Here is a 25,915-nt window from a genome sequence, read left to right on the forward strand (position 1 = left end):
ATTTCTTCTTGTTTTTACTTTCTCTGCTTAGATCTAACTGCTTCCCTCTGGCCACCATACCCTGTTCCCTCTGGCCACCATACCCTGTTCCCTCTGATCATCTCAGGAAAAATTTGCAGGGATAAAGGGGAGGGTGGGACAATGGGATTTGCCGAGAGTTGGCACAGGCTCAATGGGTCAAATTGCCTTTTTCTGCACTGTAATTAGTCTGTGCTTCTTTCTTGAAGCATGTTTGCAAACTCAGATTGAATTTCATGTTTCTTTGCACTTTTAAAACTCTGCACTGCTGATTTTACACTGAAGGCAAAGTAGGCACAGCCTAGAATGACCCAGTCCCACCCATCTGGCTGCCTCTTGGCCATTTTCCTTTGAACAGGAGGAGACAATTTTGCTACTCCAAACTACTCAGCAATTCAATTAGATGTCAGATTTGTACCATAACACTCTGCCTTAGTTCCATTGTCCTTTACCTAAAAAAAATAAGTTTTGAAATTTTAATTGTGTCCCAACATCACCTTTTAGGGGGAAGACTTTCCAATTTTCACTAACATTTTTGTACTCATCTATTTTCTAACATGGCCATACAGCAGCCTAGGACTTTAGGTTCTGGATTTCCCTCACTAAAGAAAATAGTTTCTCACTACCTTTGTCATTAATTCCTAACTCCCCACTAAATACCTCAATTTATTCACCACTCAGTGGAACACAAATCTAGCTGACGTAACCTGTCTTCATAATATAACTTTTTTTCTGGCAAACATGCACTGCACTGTAAGCCCAGATATCCTACCTGAGGGACAGAGCTCAGAAGTTAACAACATGATGTTAGTGTATCTTTAAGAGTTTTTCAAAAAAATGTAATCTGTAGCTGACAGCTTTTGCTGGTGTCATTGCTGCCGGGCTGTCTGCAATAGTCCTTTTATTGTTCAAGTGGTTTAAATGGGGGCCTCAGGTACTTTGAGATTAAGTTTTATGACCCTGCATTGTTAGGAGAAAAACTGCTAGGCAGGTCAGGTGACAGGAACTTTTTTTTTCCAGTTTGAGCTGTAGGTTACTTTTTAGAAGGGACTTCAAACTGAAAAGAAATATTTCTCTCTCTCTGCTTTATTTGGCAATTCTGCTGGTTATCTGAAAACAAGGTCTTGCCTTCCTGCTGTTAGTGGTTTCAGCAGAGTCTACCTGGGGTTCTGGGAAACTGTTTGGATTCCAAACTGTTCTGGGTGCGTCAAGAGGACAAGAGTTTTCAATTCTCCAACCAAAGGACTCAATCCCACTGTCACATGAGCATTAGACTTTGTTGTGTTGAACTTGTTTAAAGGGTTTTGTCTATGGAAGGTTTTGGTTTGATTGAAGCATCTTAGATATATTTATTAAGGGTTATACATTATTGTGGTTGTTTTATTTTTGTTTGTCATTGGTGAAAGTTATTAATTTTCTTTCCATACATGTTAACTATATTCTTAATTAAATTTTGTTTGATAAAAGCTCCCTAGTTGGTCATTTGAATCATTCCTGAAGTGAAACATTTCATGCTTATCCGAGCCAAATTCAAGATGCAAAATTCACGATGCAGGTAGGCTCTGTAAAACACTTGAGTTTCTGACCTGAACCATAACAACAGTAAATCAGAATCTAACCAGAGCTCTCTACGTAACTTCCACCCCTTTATATCCCAGCTCCCCCAGAATAAAGGTCAATAGTCCATTAGCCTTTTTACTTCCACCCCCCATTTGTCTCCTAGCTTACGGTGTTGGCAAATGTCTGATACTAAACCAGACTGTCCTTAACCTTGATGAGCCCAAGATGAGCTTCTGACCACATACTCATGCCACCATGATGATCATCTATTTCAAGCTTTGACATTGTGATTTTGCCCTGCTTCAGCTCATCTGCTTTTGAAATCCTTCACTATTGCAATGCACTTCTGGCTGGTGTCCACGCTCTTTCCTCTGTGAACTTGAGGTCATCCAAATTTCTGCTGTCCTGATCCTTACTTGCACCAAAGTCCTGCTTATTTGGCAAGTCAACATGCTTGCTGACCTACGTGGAGTCTTGGTTAAGCGAAAACTTGATTTTTTAAATTTTAGTCCTTGATTTCAAATCTCTCCATGGTCTCACCCGCCTCGCTCCAATTTCTTCCAGTTCCGCCGTCCTCAGATATTTGCAGTCATCCAAATGTTGCCATCATTAATGGCAGTGCCTTTAGCTGCCTGTTTCCTAAAGTCTGGAATTTTCTCCCTAAACCTCATTGCCTATCTCCCTTTCAGATGCTTCTTAAAACCTGTCACTTTGACCCAGCTTTTGATCATTTGCCGTAGCACTGCCTTATGTAGCCCCTTAATTTTTTTATTGTATTAAATACACCACATAAATATTAAGCCAAGTATTGCTGAAAAATTTGTCAATCAGCACTCTCTTCTCACATAGTATAAAGTTGTCACCCCTGACATTGGTATTTTGCGCTTGTCCTGAGGAGTGCGACACAATACACTCCAAAGACATGGCCAATTTTTAAAGCAATGCTGAAACACTGTACTACCAAATAACTATTTATTAAGCTGTTACTGATTTCTGTACTCAAACCCCTAAATCTCTCTGCTCCTTTGCAGTTAGTTGTAGCTTCCATGTCCTGAGCCTCAAGCTTCTCCAAAAAGAAATGACGTCAGGGCAGAATGCCGGTTTAAGGTTCATAAAAATTCAGTGTTAGTAATTTTATTTTGAATGACCATTCCATTCCCAGTAAGGTGGAAAAATGCATTGAACAAGTCTCAGTAATCTGCCAGTATTAAGATGTTTTTAGCTAGCTCCCAGCACAGGGCTGAGAAAATATCTTAACAGTGCCTTGAGAGTTCAAATGTTTCCACTCCAAAGACCTGTGTAGAGTCTAGGAACAGGTGGAGACAGCACTTAAATTCTAAGTCAAATGGAGCTTATCATGGATCAACATTAAAGGATTTGTGGGTCTAAGTATCAGTTCTAAATCTGGATGCTCAGTAGTAATATCCAATAGCTACAGAATCCTTCCATTGGTCAATGCAGTCCCCTCAACAAGTAACAAGTATAAATTGATCTGAGCACATTGGTTTTCAATTAAACCACACAGCTTACACTGTTCTTTGAGAGGACAAAATGGCAACGAAGTACTTACTTCAAAATTACTAAGACGGGGCCGGGGGGAGCATTAAATGAAACTGACTATGAAGAAGGAAATTAACCTAACAGTCAGGTAAAGAAATAAATATTTGAAGAAAACATTGAACAGTTCTTATACAAATACAAACAGCATCAGGAACAATGGATGATGATTGAAAGTGTATTCAAGAAATACTGATATAATTAGTAACTCTAAGACATGGCGGACAGCGGAGGATGGCCAGGAACCAAAGTTGAGGCTAATTAATGTTCACAACAGGCCTACAAAGAAGTGGCACAATTATTAAAAAATGATAATAGTGCCTTATAAAAGGTAGATATTTCAGAATATTACGTGACTGAAGCAATATGGATTGCAATCAAGACAATAAAGGTCAATCAGTAACTGCAATAAAGTCACCAGCACAAAATGAGTAGACAGACAAGGAGCTACTCAGTCAGCTAAGGCTGTAGAAAATCATAATATACTAATGATGAGAGATTTGAACATCCCACAGGTACAACAGGCAGATGAGTACAAACCTTAAGGGAGAAATGGGAAAGCAAAAACAAATACGTTGAGGCAGTCAGGGATTGTTTCCGCACGCAACAGGAGATGGAGGCAATAGCACCATCCAGACCGAAGGAGTCTGCTTCATTAGCACCCCATTGTCAGCTTAAAGATTCATAGTGACTACAAGGTGTATTATCTACAAGATGAACTGCAGCAAATCACAAGGTTCCTTTGACAGCATCAGGACCTGTACCAAGGACAAGGTCAATGAGAGCATGGGGACACCAAGTCACACATTATCCCAAATTGGAAACACATTGCTATTCTTTCACCGTTGCTAGGTCAAGATCACAAAAAATATTTTGGGAATATCCTCACTGCATCATTCCAGAGGAGATCCGATATCACCTCCTGAAGGGCATTTAGGGTGGTTAATAAAATGGTGCCCTTGCTAGTATATTCCCAGATTGAAAGAAAAGATGCAAAACAGCATCCAATTCCTTTACTTCATTTCTGTTCAAAGTCTATAAAAGCATTAATTTGGTCCAAATATCAAATATTTACCAAAACAAAATTATACTCTGAATGTATCATTTCACAACTTCCTTGGCACATCCTATCTCCACAATAAATCTAAGCATCTGATTAACCAGGTCATATATATCAAAAGTCAGGAAAGCCCTCAAGCCACATATAGATCTTAGGATATGCAATTAAGACAGAAAAAAAACATTTTTCAATTATGCACATACCTCTTGACAGTACTGCAGGATTCCTTCTTTAGTTCCAAAGCAGCTGTTTGTTCCAGAAGGATCAGACACCCACTTGCCACTCTGTACATTCATGTGCATGTTTAATTTGCCGCAGAACATGGCAATTTGGGGTTCTGCTGCCAACTGTCCAGTACCTCCATCAGTGGGCACCTGGCAAACAGAATGATCTTAATTACAATCAAAGCATCAAACAGTCTAGTGGTATAAAAACAAACATTTATAAAAGGACTATTGAAAAGTCAAGCTCAGCTTGTAACAGAGCCAACAGTATTGACATTTTAACATTCAGGGAAATTTTGATGCAACAAAAGGAATTTAAACAGTTGCTGGAAAATGGTGAGTGCTTCAGTTAAATCTTTGCATTGAGGAATGCTGACTGAATCCAAGATGGTGTTAAAAAAAACTTGAAAACAAACATTAAAGAAGATTTACTGTAGGTCTCGTGCAAGGTGGCACCAGATTCTATTGAACAGGTTCCTAAAACTACACAAAGCATCTTTTTCAAGTTCCCAAAGGTCAAATCTTACTTCAAGAGGTTTTAATTTCAAGTGAGGAAAACAATCTGATAAATTGCGCCTCTCCAATTTGAACTGCATGTTGAATAAAATCAGAACACGTTTCTTCCTCCACTTTGGATCACCTTTGTGGGAATAGGTAGTGTGACAGTCAGCTACAAATAGTGGGCAATGTTTCCTGACAAAATATTCAATCAACACCTGAAATCAAAACCTGAAACCTTTTTTAAATTAACAGTTTATGAGGTGTGAGCATCTCTGGTTGGGCCAACATTTGTCGCACATTCCTCACTGCCCTCCAGAAGGTGTTGGTGGTAAGTCACCTTCTTTGATCACTTCAGTCCAGCCTCTCACTTTTACTACCTGAATAACTCAGGGCCACCATATTCCAGGAAGCTATCCAAGCTGGGGTGTTAGGATATCAGTGACAGTTGTGGTCTGATTGGTACAGAAGCATAAGAACTAGAAATTAATTTCAAAGAGTTACTACAAGCCGATTTCTTCTGGCTCAAAACTGAAGACAGAAAAAGTAGTCAATCATGTAAGTGCAAAGCTGCAAACTCAATGTGATGTGGTACACAAAGGTTTATATAACTACATTCAATCTGGATCCCCTTCATCTATCTTGGAGGCAATTTGTTGTTTTACAAGACTATGGATACAAGGGACTCTGTCAGTTGCGCATCCTCATGTCAACATGACTTATTCCAGTTACTTGGTAAACCTGTGAAAACATGGGTCTATATGGAGTGGGTTTAGAACAGAGCCGCTCTGTGTTCTCTATAAGAGAACAGCAAATGGTGAAGACTGGCTGTCCGGTGAAGCATAAACCCATAGGCACTGGTACTTCCTAAAACAGGGCACGTCGTCAAGCATGAAGATGAAAGCACTTTTGGCCAATGACTCATTTTGTGTTGGCATGCAGTGTTATCTTTTGATGAAAGGCAAAAGCCACTCAAGTTTACCCATAGATTTTTATCCTCAAAATAACTTGTAACTCATCTTAGGAATTAATGGGATGATAAAATTTTTTGAGGTGGTGACAAAAACGGTCGAAGGACGAGCCGTGGATGTCGTCTACATGGATTTCAGTAAGCCGTTTGACAAAGTCCCTCATGGTAGGTTGGTGGAAAAGGTTAAGGCTCATGGGATGCAAGGACAGGTGTCTAGATGGGTTGAGAACTGGCTTGGTAACAGGAGACAGAGTAGTAGTGGAAGGGTCCTTCTCTAGCTGGAGGTCTGTAAGTAGTGGTGTGCCGCAGGGCTCAGTACTGGGACCTTTGCTATTTGTAATATACATAAATGACTTGGAAGAGGGGGTACGTGATGTGATCAGCGAGTTTGCAGATGACACAAAGATGGCTGGACTTGCTAATAGTGAGGAACAGTGTCAGGCAATACAGCAGGATATAGATAGGCTGGTATATTGGGCAGCGAAATGGCAGATGGAATTTAATCCAGATAAATGCGAGGTGAGGCATTTTGGAAGAAATAACGTAGGGAAGAGTTACACGATAAATGTAGGCCTATTAAGAGTATAGAATCGCAGAGGGACCTGGGGGTGCGAGTACACAAGTCCTTGAAGGTGGCAGTACAGGTGGAGAAGGCGGCGAAGGCGGCCTATGGTATGCTTGCCATTATAGGGAGGGGTATAAAGTATAAAAGCTGGCATCTCACGTTGCAGTTGTATAGAACGTTGGTTTGCCCGCATTTGGAGTACTGTGTCCAGTTCTGGTCGCCTTACTACCGGAAGGACGTGGAGACCCTGGAGAGAGTGCACAGGAGGTTTACCAGGATGCTGCCTGGTATGGAAGGACTGAGCTATGAGGAGAGATTGGGCAAACTGGGGCTGATCTCCTTAGAAAGGCAGAGAATGAGGGGAGATGTAATAGAGGTGTATAAAATTATGAAGGGTATAGATAGAGTGAACAGACGTAAGCTTTTTCCTAGGTTGGAAACATAAATTACGAGGGGCCACAGGCTTAGGGTGGGCGTGGGGGGGGAGGAGGAGGAGAGAGATATAATTCGGATGTTAGAGGGAGGTTTTTCACGCAGAGGGTGGTGGGGGCCTGGAATGCACCGCCAAGTAGGGTGGTGGAGGCAGGCACGCTAGAGTTGTTTAAGGCTTACTTAGATAGGCACATGAGTGGACTAGAGATGGAGGGATACAGGAGACTGTTCTAAATAAAGATCAAGAGCCTTGGGACATCCCTGGGAATCAAATCGATTCCTACGGAGCTTCCAACATATTGTATGGCTCACTTGTCTTACTTCTGAGCTTCTGGGGATTCCATAAATGTCTGTCAAAGTTTTGCACATTTATTGATGTCTTTTCTTTTACTTCACAGGTGATTCAGTCCGCCTTGTTGCTCTTGGATGTTGCTTCGAGAGTTGCCTAGTGCTTCACGTTGTTAGGGTACGCTTAAAAACTGGACCATCTAACAGGTAACACGACAGCTCAGTGACTATCACTGTTTGCTGTGCAGATACGTGGATTTGGGCCAGTGTCTGCAGGAGTTTGCATGCTCTCCCCGTGATTGCGTGGGTTTTCTCCGGGTGCTCCGGTTTCCTCCCACACCCCAAAAACGTGCTCTTAGGCTGACTGGTGTAACAAATTATCCCTAAATTAGTCTTCCCTCAATCTTCCCCAATAGGCGTAGACAAAAGTCATAGGTAGAGGAGGGCACAAAAATGTTAAAATAGCGGCGCGGGCTCATTGGGCCGAAGGGCCTGGTTTCCCGTGCTGTGTTGTTCTTTGATAAGATTGAAGGCAGAACCTTACTCTAGCCCAAGGTTCCTTAGGGTATTGAAAGCAATTATTCCTCTTGGGTTTTAGACAACATATATGCTCTGGCAGAGCTAACAGTAAAGTGTTAAATGATAATTTCCTCACATGTAGATTAGAGAATATAGAACATTACAGCACAGTACAGGCTCTTTGGCCCTCAATGTTGTGCTGACCTGTGAAACCAATCAAAAGCCCATCAGACCTACACTATTCCAATATCATCCATATGTTTATCCAATAACCATTTAAATGCCCTTAATGTTGACGAATCCATCACTATTGCAGACAGGGCATTCCACATTCTTGCTACTCTAGTGTTAAATGAGAATTAAATGAGGAACTATGATTGTAAAACATATAAGCTAATATTCTAAATGTATTTCAAGTATTTTACTGTGATTGTACACTTTGTCCAATGCAAGTTATGAAAGGTGTGATGGGAAAATAGAGTCAAAGGTCTGGAAACCTTTAGCTAACAGAACTCACTTCAGGAAATTCTTATGAGGTAACATTTTGCAACAGTAATGAAAAGGTTCAGTCTCTGCCCAGACACAGGATATGATCCTGAACACAGGAACACGTCTATTCAGCTTGGCAGTGAGCCCATCCATTTTGACCCTTACGGTACCATCTACCATAACCAGGCAATAGGGAAGTAGCTTTAGCCAAGAGGACAGCTGACGTCCGGGTTTCATGGGTGAATGAAATACCACCATGTTGGCAGGTACAATGCAGTTGGATGAGCTATTTGACAGATTTGTATTGATGTGTGTATACTAAATGAAATTAATTTTAAACTAATGAAGGGCGGGAAATCTGATAAAGAAAACGTATAACTGTTCTGTTTTTACGATAACTTTAGAATTTGTCGAGGTGGTCAGGTTATTCTGTATCCATCACCATCGTGATAAATTTCTCCCACTGATTCTTGGTTTTTAATGAAAGTTTTACCTTTTGTACTGTGACATTGGTTTCCTGAATTTAACTGCCACCTTGTTGTAAACCCCGCTAACAGCTTTGTAAGAAACTGAAGCACATTTGTATTATAACCATAGGTGATTAGGCAACCATCTGTCCTGCACAGAAACAGCCAGAAACGCCAGGCTCATCAGAATTAAAGCAGTTCCTTTTCAATCTTGAGTTACATACCTACTTTAGTTAATTAAACTTTGTTAATAGACAAATGCGTCCTTTTTGCGAAGGTAACTATCCCAGTCGTCTCAAGGAGGCAAGAGAACATCTCTGGATATTATTTCAATGAGCTTGCAGAAGGTATTCGACAAGGTTAACATGTGAGATTATTAATAAAAATGTGAGGATTTGGAGGCAGCATATTGTCTTGATTAGGGAAACGGATAGCAGACAACGGGAAGTTTTTAAAAATTCATTTACGGTATAGGGGAGTTACTGGCTAGCCCAGCATTTATTGGGATATAGGAGCAGGAATTTTGCTTCTCGAACCTGCTCTGCCATTCAGCTACATCACAGCTGATCTTCTACCTCAACCCATTTTTCTGTATTACTGCCATATCCCTTTTTGTTTTTAATACCTAGAAATCTATCAGTTTGTTTTGAACATGTTCAAAGACTGAGCTTCCACAGCCCTCAGGGCAGAGAATTCCATTTATACATGTTTTGAGTGAAGAAATTTCTCATCTCAATCTTATAATGCCTCTCTCTCATTCTGTGACTGTGTCCCTTGGTACTAGACCACCCCTTCCCCCTCAGAAGAAGAAATATCCCTCCTGCACCAATCCTATTGAACTCTAAGACTTAAGGTTCAATGAGATCCCCTCTCATTCTTTAAAACTCGAGAAAATACCAGCCCAAACTCTTCAAATCTCTTCTCATTGGACAGTCCCGCTATACCAGTAATCAGCCTGGTGAACTACTGTTGCACTCCCTCTGTTGGAGCATACCTACCTTAGATAGGGAATCATAGAACCCCTACAGTGCAGAAAGAGGCCATTTGGCCCATCGAGTCTGCACCAACCACAAGCACACCCAGGCCCTACCTCTATATCACTACATATTCATCCCACTAATCCCTCTAACCTACGCAACTCAGAACTCTAAGGGCAATTTTTTTTTAAAGCATGGCCAATTAACCTAACCTGCACATCTTTGGACTGTGGGAGGAAACCAGAGCACCCAGAGGAAACCCACACAGACATGAGGAGAATGTGCAAACCCCACACAGTGACCCAAACTGGGAATCGAATCCAGGTCCCTGGAGCTGTGAAGCAGCAGTGCTAATCAACGTGCTACCATGCTGCCAAATCTGTACACAATAATCCAGGTGCAGTCTCGCCAAGGCTCTAATCAATTGCTGCAAGGTATCTTTACTCCTTTACCAAAATCCTCTTGCAATAAAGGCCAACATACCATCTTCCTTTCTAATTGCTTGCAGCACCTGCGTGTTCACTTTGTGTCTTACGAACAAGGGCATCCAAATCTGCTCTTATACTGCCTATGATTTTGCATTTTATAGCAGCCTTCATGATCTTAACGTGGCTCAATATGTTTTACAGCCAATGGCACAGTGGTTAGCACTGCTACCTCACAGCACCAGGCATCAGTTTGATTCCTGCCTTGTGTGAACATGTGAAGTTTGTACCTTTTCCCTCCGCCTGCATGGGTTTCCTCCACAGTCCAAATATGTACAGGTTAGGTGTCCTTAGCGTCTGAAGATGTGTAGGTTAGAGTGATTAGCAGGGTAAATAAATACAGGGATAGAGTCTGGGTAAGATGTTCTGTCAAACAGTCGTGCAGATTTAATGGGCCAAATGGCTTCCTTCGGTGCTCCAGGGATTCTATGATGTCCTTTTAAAGTGTGGTCATTAGAAATTAGAAATGTGACTTAATTTCCACTCTGAACAAACGTAACATGACTACAGCAGGACTGTCAATCTGGTTCGGAAAATAACTTCAGGCTAAAAGATTGCTCCTCCCTCTAGTTTCCATGACACAGCTGGTCCACAAAAATTTCAAAGGACACCTGAATGTTACAATTTTGATAACTTAAGCTGGATTTAATTTGGATTCCAACAAGTGAGTCCGGTTGTGTTGTCAAATTAAATTTTTCATAGCCTTGGTGATAGTAGCACTGAAGATAAATGATACGGTACAGAAGGCAGTCATTTGCCCCATCATTCCTGTGCCTACTATTTGGAAGAGCTATCAATTAGTCTCACTCATTCACTCTTGTCTTCACTGCTCCACAAATTTTTCCTTTATAAATATTGATCCAATTCCCTTTTGGGAGTTAGTATTGAATCTACTGCTACCACTCTTCCAGACAGTGCATTAAAAACTCACTTTGCCCTTTGCCTTAAAAGTAACAAGAATCTGTCTATGAAGAGTTAAAGATCCAGCTTCTTCCTAGAAGTTATCTGCAATCCAAGCCTTAAAATGAGAAATAAGCCATCTTTTATACTGCTATTTCAGGAGATTACTGTTTATAGTTTATTAGTCACAAGTAAGGCTTACATTAACACTGCAACCAAGTTACTGTGAAATTTCCCTCGTCCCCACAGTCTGGCACCTGTTTGGGTCAATGCACCTAACCAGCACGTCTTTCAGAATGTGGGAGGAAACCGGGGTACCAGAAGAAACCGACACAGACATGGGAGAACATGCAAACTCCACGCAGACAGTGACCCAAGCCAGGAATCAAACCTGGGTCTTTGGTGCTGTGAAACAGCAGTGCTAACCATTGCGCCACTCTTGTATTGCTAAATTAAGTGGTGTCATCATCATTTGTCCATGGGTATACAATTCAATTACTCAAAAAGGAAGCTGAATTTAGCACCATCATAGCAACATTCTGATGGAAGGTCATCAACCTCAAATGTTAATTCTAATTTCGCTCTCCACAGATGCTACCTCGAAGTTGTTCTAGTAGGTTCTATGTTTTATTACAATGAAGTAATTCATTGGTGTGAAAATCTTTGCAGTGTCTGGAGAACATAAAAAGGCTATTTTAATCCAAGCTCTTCACTGTTAACTAAACTCAGCTAATAGTTCAATTCAAAAGGATGTTAAAATGCAAACTAAACAGTTTTATGGTGCTTTGATGAACTCTTGCTCTGGAAAGACAGATTCCATTGAAGTTTTAAGAAAAACGTACATGTAGTTATCCACTGATAGACATGAAAATGTAAAGAATTCATCATTGTGCTAAATATCTTCAGGCCAGATACATTTTTAATGCATCTAGTTATAACACTTAACTTCTAAGTCTCTAAAAAACAGTAAATTTTGAAACTTAGAATATAGAACATTACAGTGCAGTACAGGCCCCTTGGCCCTCAATATTGCGCCGACCTGTGAAACCAATCTAAAGCCCATCTAACCTGCAATATTCCAATATCATATGTTTATCCAATGACCATTTAAATGCCCTTAATGTTGGCAAGTATATTACTGTTGCAGGCAGGGCATTCCACCCCCTTACTTCTGAGTAAAGATCCTACCCTCTGACATCTGTCCTACATCTATCACCTCTCAATTTAAAGCTATATCCCTTCGTGCTAGCCATCTCCATCTGAGGAAAAAGGCTCTCACTGTCCACTCTCTTATCCTCGAATCATCTTATACTCTTCTATTAAGTCACCTCTTATCCTTCTTCTAACAAAAACAGCCTCAAATCCCTCAGCCTTTCCACATAAGGCCTTTCCATCATACTAGGCAACATCCAGGTAAATCTCTTCTGCACCCTTTCCAATGCTTCCACATCCTTCCTATAATGTGGCGACCAGAACTGTACACAATACTGCAAGTGCAGCCGCACCAGAGTATTGTACAGATGCAACATGACCTCGTGGCTCCAAAACTCAATCCCTCTACCAATAAAAGCTAACACAACATACGCTTTCTTAACAACCTTACCAACCTGGGTGCCAACTTTCAGGGATCTATGCACATGGACACCGAGATCTCTCTGCTCATCCACACTACCAAGCAACTTACCATTAACCCAGTGCTCTGTATTCCTGTTACTCCTTCCAAAGCAAATCACTTCACACTTTTCTGCATTAAACTCCATTTGCCACCTCTCAGCCCAGCTCTGCAGCTTATCTATGTCCCTCTGTAATCTGCAACATCCTTCCGCATTGTCCACAACTCCATCAACTGCAGTGTCATTCGCAAATTTACTAACCCATCCTTCAAAACCCTCATCCAGGTCATTTATAATAAATGATAAACAGCAGTGGCCCCAAAACAGATCCTTACAGTACACCACTAGTAACTGAACTCCAGGATGAACATTTCCTATCAACCACCACCCTGTCTTCTAGCCAATTTCTGATCCAAACCACTAAATTACCTTCAATACCATGCCTTTATCTTCTGTAATAGCTTATCGTGGGAAACCTTGTCAAATGCTTTACTGAAATCCATGTACACCACATCGACCTCTTTGGTCACCTTTTCAAAAAAAACTTAAGGTTTGTGAGGCACTACCTACCCTTCACAAAACCGTATTGACTATCCGTAATCAAATTATTCCTTTCTAGACGTTTATAAACACTGTCTCTTATAATTCTTTCCAAAACTTTGCCCACAACAGAAGGCAGGCTCATTGCTCTAGAATTACCAGGGTTGTCTCTACTCCCCTTCTTGAATAAGGGGACATCATTTGCAATCTTCCAGTCTTCTGGCACTATTCCTGTAGACAATGACGACCTAAAGATCAAAAACCAAAGGCTCTGCAATCTCCTCCCTAGCCTTCCAGACAATCCTAGGATAAATCCCATCCAGCCCAGGGGACTTATCTATTTTCATACTTTCCAAAATTGCTAACACCTCCTCTTTATGAACCTCAATCCCGTCTAGTCTAATAACCTGAATCTCAGTATTCTCCTCGACAACATTGTCTTTTTCTTATGTGACGAAAACTATTCATTTAACGCTCTCCTACCCCTTTGGACTCTACACACAACTTCCCACTACTGCCCTTGACTGGCCCTAATCTTACCCTGGCGAATGGGCCAGGAAATGGCAAATGGAATTTAATGTTGGCAAGTGTGAGGTGGTCCACTTTGGTAGGAAGAATGGTAGGAAGGACTATTACTTACGTGGCGAAAAACTGCAGCAGGCGACGGTGCAGAGGGACCTCGGGGTCCTTGTGCATGAGTCGCAAAAACCCAGCCTGCAGGTGCAGCAGGTGGTCAGGAAGGCGAATGGGATGCTGGCCTTCATAGCGAGGGGGATTGAATATAAAAGTAGGGAGGTCTTGCTGCAGCTGTATAGGGCATTGGTGAGGCCGCAGCTGGAGTACTGTGTGCAGTTTTGGGCGCCGCACCTGCGCAAGGATATTTTGGCCTTGGAGGGAGTGCAGAGGAGGTTTACTAGGCTGATACCGGAGTTGAGGGGGTTGAGCTATGAGGAGAGGCTGAATAAACTAGGCTTGTACTCGTTAGAGTTTAGAAGAATGAGGGGAGATCTCATTGAGACGTATAAGATGATGAATGGGATGGATAGGATAGAGGTGGAAAGACTCTTCCCGCTCAAAAAAGACAGTAGGACTAGGGGGCACAGCCTCAAGATAAAGGGGGGGCGGTTCAGAACGGAGTTGAGGAGGAACTTCTTCACTCAAAGGGTGGTGAATCTCTGGAATTCTCTGCCCGTTGAAGTGGTGGAGGCTGCCTCGCTAAATATTTTTAAGAAGCGGGTTGATGGGTTTTTGATAAGAGAGGGGATTAAGGGTTATGGGGAGAGGGCGGGAAAGTGGAACTGAGCCACGACAGATCAGCCATGATCTTATTGAATGGCGGGGCAGGCTCGAAGGGCCAGATGGCCTACTCCTGCTCCTATTTCTTATGTTCTTATGTTCTTAGTCATTCTTTTATTCCTGACTTGGTCCAAGTTTTAATTTCATCCTATCTGGAAAATCTGTAATAAACAAATGTCTCATATCCTTCCTTCTTTAATGCACATTATCACTCTCGATCAATTATTGGCATATTCCCTACGGGTGTTCCAGGTTTTTGTAATTATACCCAGCGACAAGTCATAGCTTGAATCTGGAGGTGACAAGAGTCCAGGTCAACTGCAGTCTCTGTAAAAGCACAGGCTTGAGGTAGGCTCAAGTTTGCAATGTTTCGTCACCCATACAGCCATATAGAACAGACGTTACAGGCTAGCCATCCCTGAACAGCAGAGCGTAAATATAACATTGGTGAGTGCTGGAAATAATGCAGATTCCTAATTATATGAAAACACTGTACAAGGAATAAAATTGGGCTCAAGCTGAAGAATGGTCTAGCTAAATTAGATGCACCAATTTACCTATGCGAATAAGGTAGTAGGTCAGCTGTCTTGTTTCAACCATCAAAACAATGGAACATTCTAATCACCAGCAATAACATGTTCCTGCAACTTAATACAATGGGGCTTTGGGTAAAATCTTCAGTGACTCATGTCTTCCCCACTGACAGAAGTTAAAGCAGCTACATCATACCAAGCGTGCCTCTCATGCCAACATTTCAAATTCATTTCTCTTAATGCAGCAAGAAATAAAATAATTGAGAAATGGAAACTTTGCATAATTATAGTTCTTATCACCCAGGGAAGAAACCAGAGGAATCGATAAAAAGGCAAAACTGCTAATTATGGGTTTATCCCAGCAACAAATTATATTACTGCCAAAAGATGATCCCTAATCTGTGCCAAGAAAACCAGTCTAATCCCTGTAGTGTTGCTACAATTACTGGACTACAATAAAAGACAAGCTTGCATTTATATAACGCAATGATGACTGAACATCTCTTGTAGCGAATGATGTTTTTTCTGAAACGTAGTCACTGTTGTAATGAAACACAGCACCCAATTTGTGTCAGCAAACTCCCATCAACGGCAATGTGATAAAGACCAAATAATGTTTCCTGTGATGTTGATTTAGGGCTAAATATTGGTCAGGACACAGAGCTCCCCTGCCCTTTCAAATAGTGTGATGCAATCTTTTACATCTACCTGAGGTGGCTGATGGGGCCGTAGTGTGTCTTATCTGAAAGGCGGCACCCCTGACAAGAGAGTGTTCCATTAGTACTGCACTGAAGTGTCAGTCTTGATTTGTGCACTCAAGCACTAGAGTGGGACTTGGACCGAGAACCTTGCGATTTAGAAGCGAGAAAACTGCCACGTGCAATGGCTTACACCAGAGAAAAGTATCAAGAGATTTTTTTTCCTCTTCATCTAACTATTCAGAGAACCCTTCTGTGAAGTACTTATATAGACAGCAGGATTTAGTTCAGTTGTAGATAGACAGACGAGCTCAGAGAGAATCTAGATTAAAATAATAATAATTTGGTTGAGGATTTAGATGACAGCTGGTGTTGGTGGAAACAAGAGAGAGGGCATTTGGTGGGAGTTGAGTTTTAAAAAGTAACTTTTCAAAGAGGATGGAAATAAACACATTGGTTCTTTCCAGTAGGTCAGCAACTTACAAGGGATTATGGGGCACTGCAGCTTTAATGCAATATCCAGAATAGCACAACCGCAGCCAAGTGAACTGCTATTTTCAGCAAATAAATCAGTGCTTTACTAAGCTTGTGATTTAAATCTTATGATTGAAAAGTAGATGACGGTTTGCGTGTACATGAGGCATACATGTAAACATCTATTCTTCACTTGAGGGCTGGGAGGCAATCCCACTCCTCCCACTTTCTCAATAGTTATCGAAGATGTGCAAGCTATTAATTTGTACATTCCAATGTGACCCATGAGTGAGCTAGTCTTCAACCTCCATCGCACATTTTCTGTTGTCTTTTCGACATACATAACCATCACAATGCCTCGATCAAATATTGTTCCACAACCACATGACCGATTGACGAACATTAGATTTACATTTGATGACTTAGGAGGGCATTAAATTCAAGTCTAATTCCATCAACACACGTCAATGCACCTATACAAAAATACACTTCCCAGCAGGGACCACTAGAAAGTAATCAGAAGTAGGAATCCTAGCTAATATTGTCCCTTCCCAAGTAGAGTGAAGCTAAGATCATAATATCACAAATGCTGCCCAGACAGATAGAAATATCCAGTACATTTTTGGAATTAAATATGCAAAAATAGGTGTGAACCCATGAACCACAAGTTCATGAGCCCCTTTGACAGAAGAGCATGAATTCTCTCTTCATACTGACAAACACTGTCTGCCTCTGCTTTGTCCAGAATAACACAATGGGGGTGACAGTGTTAGGGGGGAAGTAACAGACTGGAAACTAATGGTTGTCACTGCAATGTGAAAAACACCACAATTGAAAAGAAGTTGCTAACTAATATATGAAACATCAGTGGGCAATAGTGGTGTGAAACCTCTGCATCTCAACATAAAGAACCACATGTACTCCTTTATCACTTACATTTCAGAATATTACATTGAGGCCAAACGGTTACAGCAACAAGCTGTTAAAATACTTTCACCTTTTCACTGACTGCACTGATTTTAAAGCTGTTCAACACAAACCTCCTTCAGTTCTGGCCAAAGGTATCATCCTGAAATGTTAACTATTTCAGTCCACAGACATGGTTAATAAAAAGGTAATGCTTCCAATAAGGGAGAGTGCACGAGCAAAACCCCTTTTAAAAGTAACTGGAGGATGCATTTCTTCAAAGCTGTCATAATATTGCATCACATATGCAGCAGCTCACATCCTGACTAACCATGGCATAGATATAAAATAGAATGCCAATGAGCAGAGCACTCAAGCATTTGCAATTAAGTGTGTCACAGCAGCTGCAAGTAATTGCCAACGGGTACCCATTTCCTCATTATGTAATCATGCCCAATTTTTTTTTAGAAAGATTGCACATTACTAGCAGCAACCTGTATCCACTCAATCCTTGCTGTTTGTGCACAATGGTCTTGCAACGTTTGCATTAAACTAATCTCATGAGAATGAACAGATCTGAGGGGCCAGCATTGGATTTAATAAGGCAACTAGCTCTGAATTGATGAAAGCTGTTCATTCTTTCAAAACTCTTAGCAGTGGAGGAAAATTGTGAAATTCTTTCGATTTTGTATTGTATATTTTATAACTTATCAACATAATCTTGTGAATAAGGATGAGGTTTAAGGAATTGTGCGTACAAACGGACTGAACAATGAAACAACATGGAATAATGACTTGAAAAACATAGTATGATACATTTGAAAATTTTCAGTAAAATAACCATAGGATTCAGGAGTAAAATATAATCCAGTTAGATGCAAAAGACCAGATAAAAACAGAAAAGCAATGTTTTTTCAACTGAAAGGGTAAAATAATTTATAAGTGTCTTCCTTAGTAATACATTTAATGTCAATATGATAGCCCAATTTTACATTGGGTAGTGATCAAATAAGGAATCTCTGCAATATGAAGCACAGGCAATTTTAAATCTTGAGCTCTTGGCACATCCTTAGTCAGTTGTTTTAAAACCAGCAACTATAGCATCAGCATGCTGGTAGCACAGGCTGCAACTAGGAACCTAAAGGAATAGTCCCTGGTGGTCAGTTAAGTCTTAGTAGGTAGGAATCCTTCCCTTGGATTGCCACCTTGCTGTGTTGGAGAGGCTAGAAAGTTCTGTTGATCCCAACAGTAATGTCGTCGGGAGTCTTAAAATTCTGGCAGGATCACCTATGATAGTAAGGTCAGAAGAACTAGACAAAACACTATCCTAAACAGGCAGATCAAGTGGAGGACACTCAAATGTTATCAACATTTGCAATGGCAGATGAAGGCTGCAACAGTGGGGAGATCCCCAGTTGTCGAGGTTCCCTTGCCACTGGAACTGAACCTATCCTCTGTCATGGACCGTGTCTGCTGATGTGCAGCAGCATACCTACATTAAAAGATGCCCTGTGCCAGGCATGTACCTAGAGGAAATCAACACCACCCCCCCGACAGACAAGCCCAGTGGTAATTGTCCAGTTCCTGTCACCTCGCCAAAGAAATCTGGAAGTTCACAGCTTTGGACTGGCTGTAGGCAGAGAATTTGATCCAATTGTTTCACTTTTCCGGAAGCTTTCTTCACAACTGAGTAGCCCTCTTCAGAATCCACTCTGCTCATCTCGCATAGGGAAAGGGCACAAAAAAGTCCTCTAAAAATAATCTGTTCCATCTGCAATCTGGCTGGAAAACTGCACCAAGCAGGCTTATCTATCTGGGGTGAGAAAATCAAGGTTAAACTCCATCTCGTAAACTAAAGTATTCAAACCCTCATGGATAGTGAGCAAAACAATCTACCAGAAACGGAGAACCGCTCTTGTTGCCCGTGAACTCAGGCACTTTGACATTGACCTGAAGAGCAGGCAAAGGGCTGCTGAGGGATGATGCTTGGTTGCACCTTCTTTTGGGGAGGAAAACCAGAGAATCAGCCCAGGGTGCATAGCACTGTGCTCACCATTGTGAACAAACTTGTCAACCGAGTCTTGAGTACTCTGTCAGCACAATGAGTGCCTCATGACACTCCGTCTACAACTTGCCACGAACCAGCAGGCAACAGTTGCGAGTGCCTATGCCACAACTCTTGATACTCCACCCTAGACACCATACTTTCCAAGAAAGATAAGATCATCCTCCTTGGGGATTTCAATGCCAGGGTCAGAAAGGACTTCCAACTCTGGAAAGAAACCATGGGAAAGATAGGACTTGGGAATTGCAACTCCATCAGCGCTCTCCTGGTCAAAATGTGAGGAACACCAGCATCATTAACACACTGTTCTGCCAAAAAGACAAATTCAAGACTTCCTGGAGACATCCAGGATTAAAGCACTGCCACATGATTGACTGTCATTATCTGATCCAGGGACCAAAAGTATACCTTCATGACCAAAACTACAATTAGTGCAGATGACTGCTGGACAGGCTACTGGCTCACTCCCTCCTCCATGTCTATCAAACATCACCAGAAGCAGCAGAAGATGAAGGAACAGCCAAGAAATATCAACACTGAGTAGCTCCAAGAGCTTCATATTAGTGAACTTGAAACAATGTCTTCCCCAAAATCTCTGAAGTATTCACTGAGTAGAGGAAAACTGGAAAGAGCTGAAGATAGTCATCATCTCAAGCTGTGAAGAAACCATCATCCACAAAATCAATACCAAGACTGAATGAGTAAGAATGGCCATACCATCCAAGAGTTAATCAGCAAGAGGAGGAAAGCTTTCTATGCCTGGCAAAACAACATAACCAGCAAGGCAAAGAGGAAAACTCACCAGTCAGTAAAGGCGGAGGTAAAGAACTAGGGAAAATCAAGAACTAGTGGTGGACTGAGAAAGCTAAGGAGCTGCTACACCTTGCCAACAAACATGATACTCATGCCTCCAGTGTCACAAGACAATTCATGGATCCAACACCATAGACCTCAAACCAGTGTGGAGTAAGGACAGAGAAAATATTAGCCTTTGATGGAGTGAACATTTCGAAGAACTCCTAAACCATGATACAATCAGATGAGGACATGGTTTAGGCAATTCCAACTTCCCAAAAATGATGATCTTCGACTCCCATCAAGTAAGGATGAAGTTGAAGCCACCATTAAACATGTGAGGAATGGAAAAGTGGAAGGAGTGGACAGGATAAGAGTGAACAGGGTGGCACTGTGGTTAGCACTACTGCCTCAATGCCAGGATCTGGGTTTGATTCCAGGCTTGGGTCAGTCTATGATGAGATTGCATGTTCTCCCCGTGTCTGCATGGGTTTCCTCCAGATGTCTCAGTTTCTGCCCACAGTCTGAAAGGTGTGCTGGTTAGGTGCATTGGCTATGCTAAATTCTCCCTCAGGGTACCCGAACAGGTGCCGGAGTATGGTGATTCAGGGATTTTCACGGTAACATTTTGCAGTGTTAATGTAAGCCTACTTGTGACACTAAGAAATTAAATTAAGATCACAGGGGAGATTTTCAAAATTTTGCGACAGAAGAAATTCCTGCCAATTCACATGCCATCATCACCATCATCTTCAAGAAAGGAGACAAAGTGGACTGTGCAAATTACTGGGGAATCTCCCTATTTCCGTCACTGGGAAGATCATTGCCCGCCATCTGCCTTCTCCTAGTCTCCGAATTAATCCTTCTGGAAAGCTAGTGTGGCTTCCGACCAAACCGTGGAACAGTAGACAATTTTCACTGCCGAATGATTTGAAGAGAAATGCCAGGAGCAACATTAACCACCCTACATTGCCTTCATTGATCTGACCAAGGCTTTTGACTCCATTATCATGCCTGTCAAGGCTAGCTGTCCAGAGAAATTCATCAACCTCCTCCACAAGATGTCAGGAACAGTCCCCACCAATGGAAAGACGACAGAGACCTTTGTGGTCAAGGCTGGACTCAAGCAGGGATGTGTCATCGCCCCACCCTTTTCTCCGTCTTCATCACCATCATTCTTCACCTCATCAAGTACGAGCTTCTCAGTGGTGTGGACACCACCTACAGAATGGATGGAAAATTTTTCAACCTCAATCGCTAAGCGATACTGACATCGCTTGTGGAACTTCAGTATGTGGATGATATTGCCATCTCCGCTCTCAGAAGAGAATCTCTAAGCCATGCTCAACCCTTTACAAAAGCATATCAAAGGAATCAGCTTCAACCTCAAGAATTTCCAACAAACCCCAAGCTAAAATTCAGTTTCTCCTGCCTCAAGAATATTGGAGAAACCCTCCCAAACGTGGACCATTTCCACAACTGGTCAGCCACCTCTCATCGAAGGCTGAAATCAATGTGGAAATTCAATGTTGTATCCAATCCGTGAGCATCAGCTTCGGACACCAAAGGAAAGAGATTCTGACAATTACGACATTTGTGCTGATATCAAAATCCTTGTGTACAAGGCAGTTGTTCTCCCGATCTTCTGGTGTTAAGCATTGCCTAGTGAGGCTCAGGAACCCCACTCGGGCGTGGCAGCCTTTGCCATATTCACTGCAGAGTAAATCAACAGGCTGAGAAGGTGCACAATTCACTGGCCTGAGTTTACTCTGTGCTCTCTTCTCTGCTACTGAGCTTTTAGTTTCTGCTCGCCTCTTCCAATGCCCCTCCAAACAGTCTGCCTCTAGAGACCATGGCTGTCAGTGATGGTCTTCCAGCTGTCATTGTCAGCCATTTTCATATCTCATTTGCAGATAGCCTTGCAGCAAAGGCACATCCAGGAGGTTGGGACTTAGCAGCTAGTTCATCATACAGAAGATCTTGGATATACAGCCATCATCCACCTGATGAATGTGACTCAGTCAATGCAGACATTAGCCATTAAAATAAATGCACCTAATTTCTATTGAGTACGATACACAAACACATTTATTGCTATTTTAAGATTCCTGCCCATCTGACCTCAAAGAACACAGGTTCACTGACTTTATGATATTGCTATAAAAGGTGCATTCAGCTTATGAAGGGGTTAAGTACCAAGTTAAATGATAATGGTGATTAGATCTGCTGGGGCACCTGATGAACTAATTAACAGAATGTGTACGTTCTCAGTACAAAATTCCAGACAACAGAAGGTGTTCATTAGCACATTTCAGAGACATTTGAACACAAATGTTGGATGGGTTTCATTCATTGAGAGCAGCAGGAGTCCCAGCTGGTCAGTTAAGCCACCTGTGCCAGGTGGGGAAGGGGGTAGTGAAATTTCACTTGCTCCCTTTCTATACTGTGAATTTTAACGATGGCGACTAGATCTGCTGGGGCACCTGATGAACTAATTTTGAATCTGCGGCTGTAACGTGGGTGAAGACTCTCTTCTAAAGTCAGTGACTGTTGTTGACAAAAAAGGCATTTCTTGCCAAGGCAAAATGCTGCATCATTTAGTTTTGACTCTGAACAATGATATAGATAAATCTTGTTCGGTAGTTGCACATTTCACATAAAATAAATCAGTTTGATGGTTTATAAGTGGCCTTGCCTCACTAGAATGCTCATCAGTCCACCTTCTGGAAGTTGAATTGATGTATATGGATACTGTCAGGAAGTAGAGATAGTTTTAAGTGATCAATGCTGTTGGATAGTAGGAATAAGGTGTAGAATTCAGTGAATTTAATTTAGTGTACATGTGCGAGAAGAATAAAACTCTAACTAGATACAGGCAAACAAAGGTGTTAATATGTATGGGAATTTTTGGTTTCCGATCAAACTTTTGTATTGTGCTTAGGGAGTTTACGATATGAAAAGTAAAAACAATGGGCTTTTCTTTAGCAACTAGGGGCACCTTTAGGGTAGGAAGGCATTTTGAAGTTAGTTTTAGCTGCATTCTTGGCAGTTAGAGCTTCACAATGAGAAAACAGGTAGTTCTCATCTCTGTTAGAACCAGACAAGGCATATGATGGAGCAATGGGCTAGAAACTTAGTTCAAGAAACTAGGTAATGAAAAGAAGGGGTTCCATGAAGATTGAAATAAAAAAGAAAATAGGAACTGGAATTTGAAAGGTTATTGTTCACTGAAGTTGAAGAGAGCACAGCTGATGAAATTGCCTAGAAAAATGTCAGATCTCTGAAGCAGTTGTAAGGTTTGGTGACCTTATTTCCAATTTTTGAAACAGTAGCAATCATAAGGTTTGGTGTCCTTAATACCCAGTTTTTGAAAGAACAGTTTTCTGTTGGGGACTGAGTTGCTGAGGTTGTGAAAGCTTGAAAGCTCATGCCTATTCAAGTCAAAGTAATACAGAAAGAATAGTTGTAAAATCTGGAGGTGGATTCTTGCTGAAAACATTGTTTGTAAGACGACTTTAAAGCATTTCTTTTTAAGAATGGAGTTTTTAAATGATAATCATCTGAGGGGAATTTCTGGAGAAATCCAGACATTTGTCTGCGTGACATCTATCACTTCTTTGCAGAGTGGTGTGTCTGACTACAGTTAACCTTTTTATAAAGAAAATATCCTGTATATTTTGCATACAACTTTCTCAATTTATTCTGATTTGTATAGGAACTTCCAAGTCACTGTTTCAGCACCATCCCTTTTAAAATGTCTCAAAAAATTTATATAATCTTGACTAACTTTTCCTTTCAAAACCTCATACTTTTCCAATATCAAGTTTAATCTGCCACATACCTGCTCATTTCTACAGTTGCCTTCTTAGCACGTGTCTGTCATATATTGCTGATTACTGCACTTCTTCATCCATGTTGCATTTAGCAGTGATACACTGCATTAGATTCATAGCATATAAAAAATTCCTTTAAACCAGCCTGTAAAAATATGGTTGACAATTGTAGCTCTATCTTCAAATTACAAGTTAATCCAAGTAATTTACTCAATCCGCCATTGCACCAAGAAAGATTGTTTTTGTGTCAAAGAAGTCTGAAGTTCAGTGCTGTTCCAAATCCCTTGCCTGTTACAGATATGTCTTCAAAAATATTTTGTTTAAAATCAAGACTGACTAATTCATCTAGAAATGAAATGGCTTTATTTCATCCTTGAAAATCATTACTCCTTTCAGGAAAAGGATGGGCCTTGTAATTAAATGCAGAAGTAACTTGTCAATGATTTATTAAAACATCTACTTATAAAAACTCCATTATTAGGAACATGTTAACACATACAAAGACAAATTTAAAAATTGCTAAGCCCATTCTGATAAAATGGATAACGGTGAGCTGTTTTGGCCATTTTACTGGGAACAATCACAATTAAAATAATCTGTAAATAGTTCAACTGCTTCACAGCCCAAAGTTACACAAATACTGTACTGCCAATAACACCTATTTATTGCAGAACATGGAGGAATTAGATTTTTCAGGAATTGGCTTCAGACTTCGCAAATCCAAAGTAACATCAGTGCATTGGTTTAAAGGGCAACACAGGTCCCAGTGTGGATAGTTTGCAATACAAGAAATTGAATTTCCACACAGCATGATATCTACGTTTTATTTCTCCATCCCTAATTCATTCGTCAATTATGAATCCAGTGTCTAGAGAACATTCAAGTGAAACAGCTGGTGAAGCTCAATTTTCACCTGAAATCCAAACTCATTTTCTACAAACCCTTTGCTCTGATTCCTTAAGTGAACTCTGTTCTCAGAGAAGGTGCCAATCATTTTTAAGCTCTCTCTTCTCCCCTTCTTCCCTCCACCTTACCTTTGCACAAGTGAAATTATTATGGGTAAAATACGTACCTGCCTAGCTGCAGGCAGCAGAAAACCAAATAAAGTCTCTATTAGAGCAAACTATAATCAAGAAAATTCTTCATCATCGCCTGACTGGAAGATACACTTAGGTAGGAACCACATTCCTGCTAAGGAGATCCAAATTACTGGTCTTCCCACAATTAATGCCATTAGAAAGATTGTGTGGATCTAATTTTTGATTAGCACAGACCAACAGATTCAACTTCTTCAAAGTGACCCTGCTTTTTAAGATCAGGAATGGGTTTTCATCAACATTTTCTACATAATTCTAAATTGCTTACTATATGTCTATAGGGTTTAAGGTAATCATCCATGCATTTTAGCCTTTGGTTTCAGATCCTCATTTAGAAACAATCTTCATAAGAAACTGCAGCAACTTGGAACAGATGCTAGCTGGACCTCAGTCACTTACTCCTAGATACAAAATTTATGCCAGAATCTGAAAAGGACTGAAATGGTGTAGCTTCCAAAGCACTGAAAGATTCGGCTAAATTGAAATAGTATGATTTGTTGTATAAACAGCATTAGAGACCAATGCTACAACATAGTAAGGGCCATAGTGATATAACATTATAAACTGTGAATAGCCTACTGGCAACTCTAAGCAGAATAACAAGTCTTACAACACCAGATTAAAGTCCAACAGGTTTATTTGGTAGCAAATGCCACTAGCTTTCGGAGCGCTGCTCCTTCGTCAGGTGAGTGGGAGTCCTAAGCAGATCAATGAACTGTTCAAGATGGTGCAAATTATGACCAATTGACCCTTCCCATTAACAGCAGTGAAAGTTCAAGAAACTCATTTGGCAAATGGAATTTAATGTTGGCAAGTGTGAGGTGGTCCACTTTGGTAGGAAGAATGGTAGGAAGGACTATTACTTACGGGGCGAAAAACTGCAGCAGGCGACGGTACAGAGGGACCTCGGGGTCCTTGTGCATGAGTCGCAAAAACCCAGCTTGCAGGTGCAGCAGGTGGTCAGGAAGGCGAATGGGATGCTGGCCTTCATAGCGAGGGGGATTGAATATAAAAGTAGGGAGGTCTTGCTGCAGCTGTATAGGGCATTGGTGAGGC

General features: G+C 41.2%; 1 protein-coding gene across 2 annotated transcripts in view; it reads right to left on the reverse strand.

Moving 5' to 3' along the window:
* Positions 1–25,915, reverse strand: part of LOC145353057 (amyloid-beta precursor protein-like) — a 200,281-nt gene that overhangs the window by 142,715 nt on the left and 31,651 nt on the right. For both annotated transcript variants that reach the window (XM_080203396.1, XM_080203395.1), the window contains exon 2: positions 4,399–4,569. In XM_080203396.1, coding sequence (XP_080059522.1) covers positions 4,399–4,569 — 171 coding nt within the window. The remainder of the gene's footprint in view (positions 1–4,398; positions 4,570–25,915) is intronic.

Source organism: Carcharhinus amblyrhynchos, chromosome 15, assembly GCF_965287045.1.
Source record: "Carcharhinus amblyrhynchos chromosome 15, sCarAmb.v2.hapA, whole genome shotgun sequence".
Classification (NCBI taxonomy): domain Eukaryota; kingdom Metazoa; phylum Chordata; class Chondrichthyes; order Carcharhiniformes; family Carcharhinidae; genus Carcharhinus; species Carcharhinus amblyrhynchos.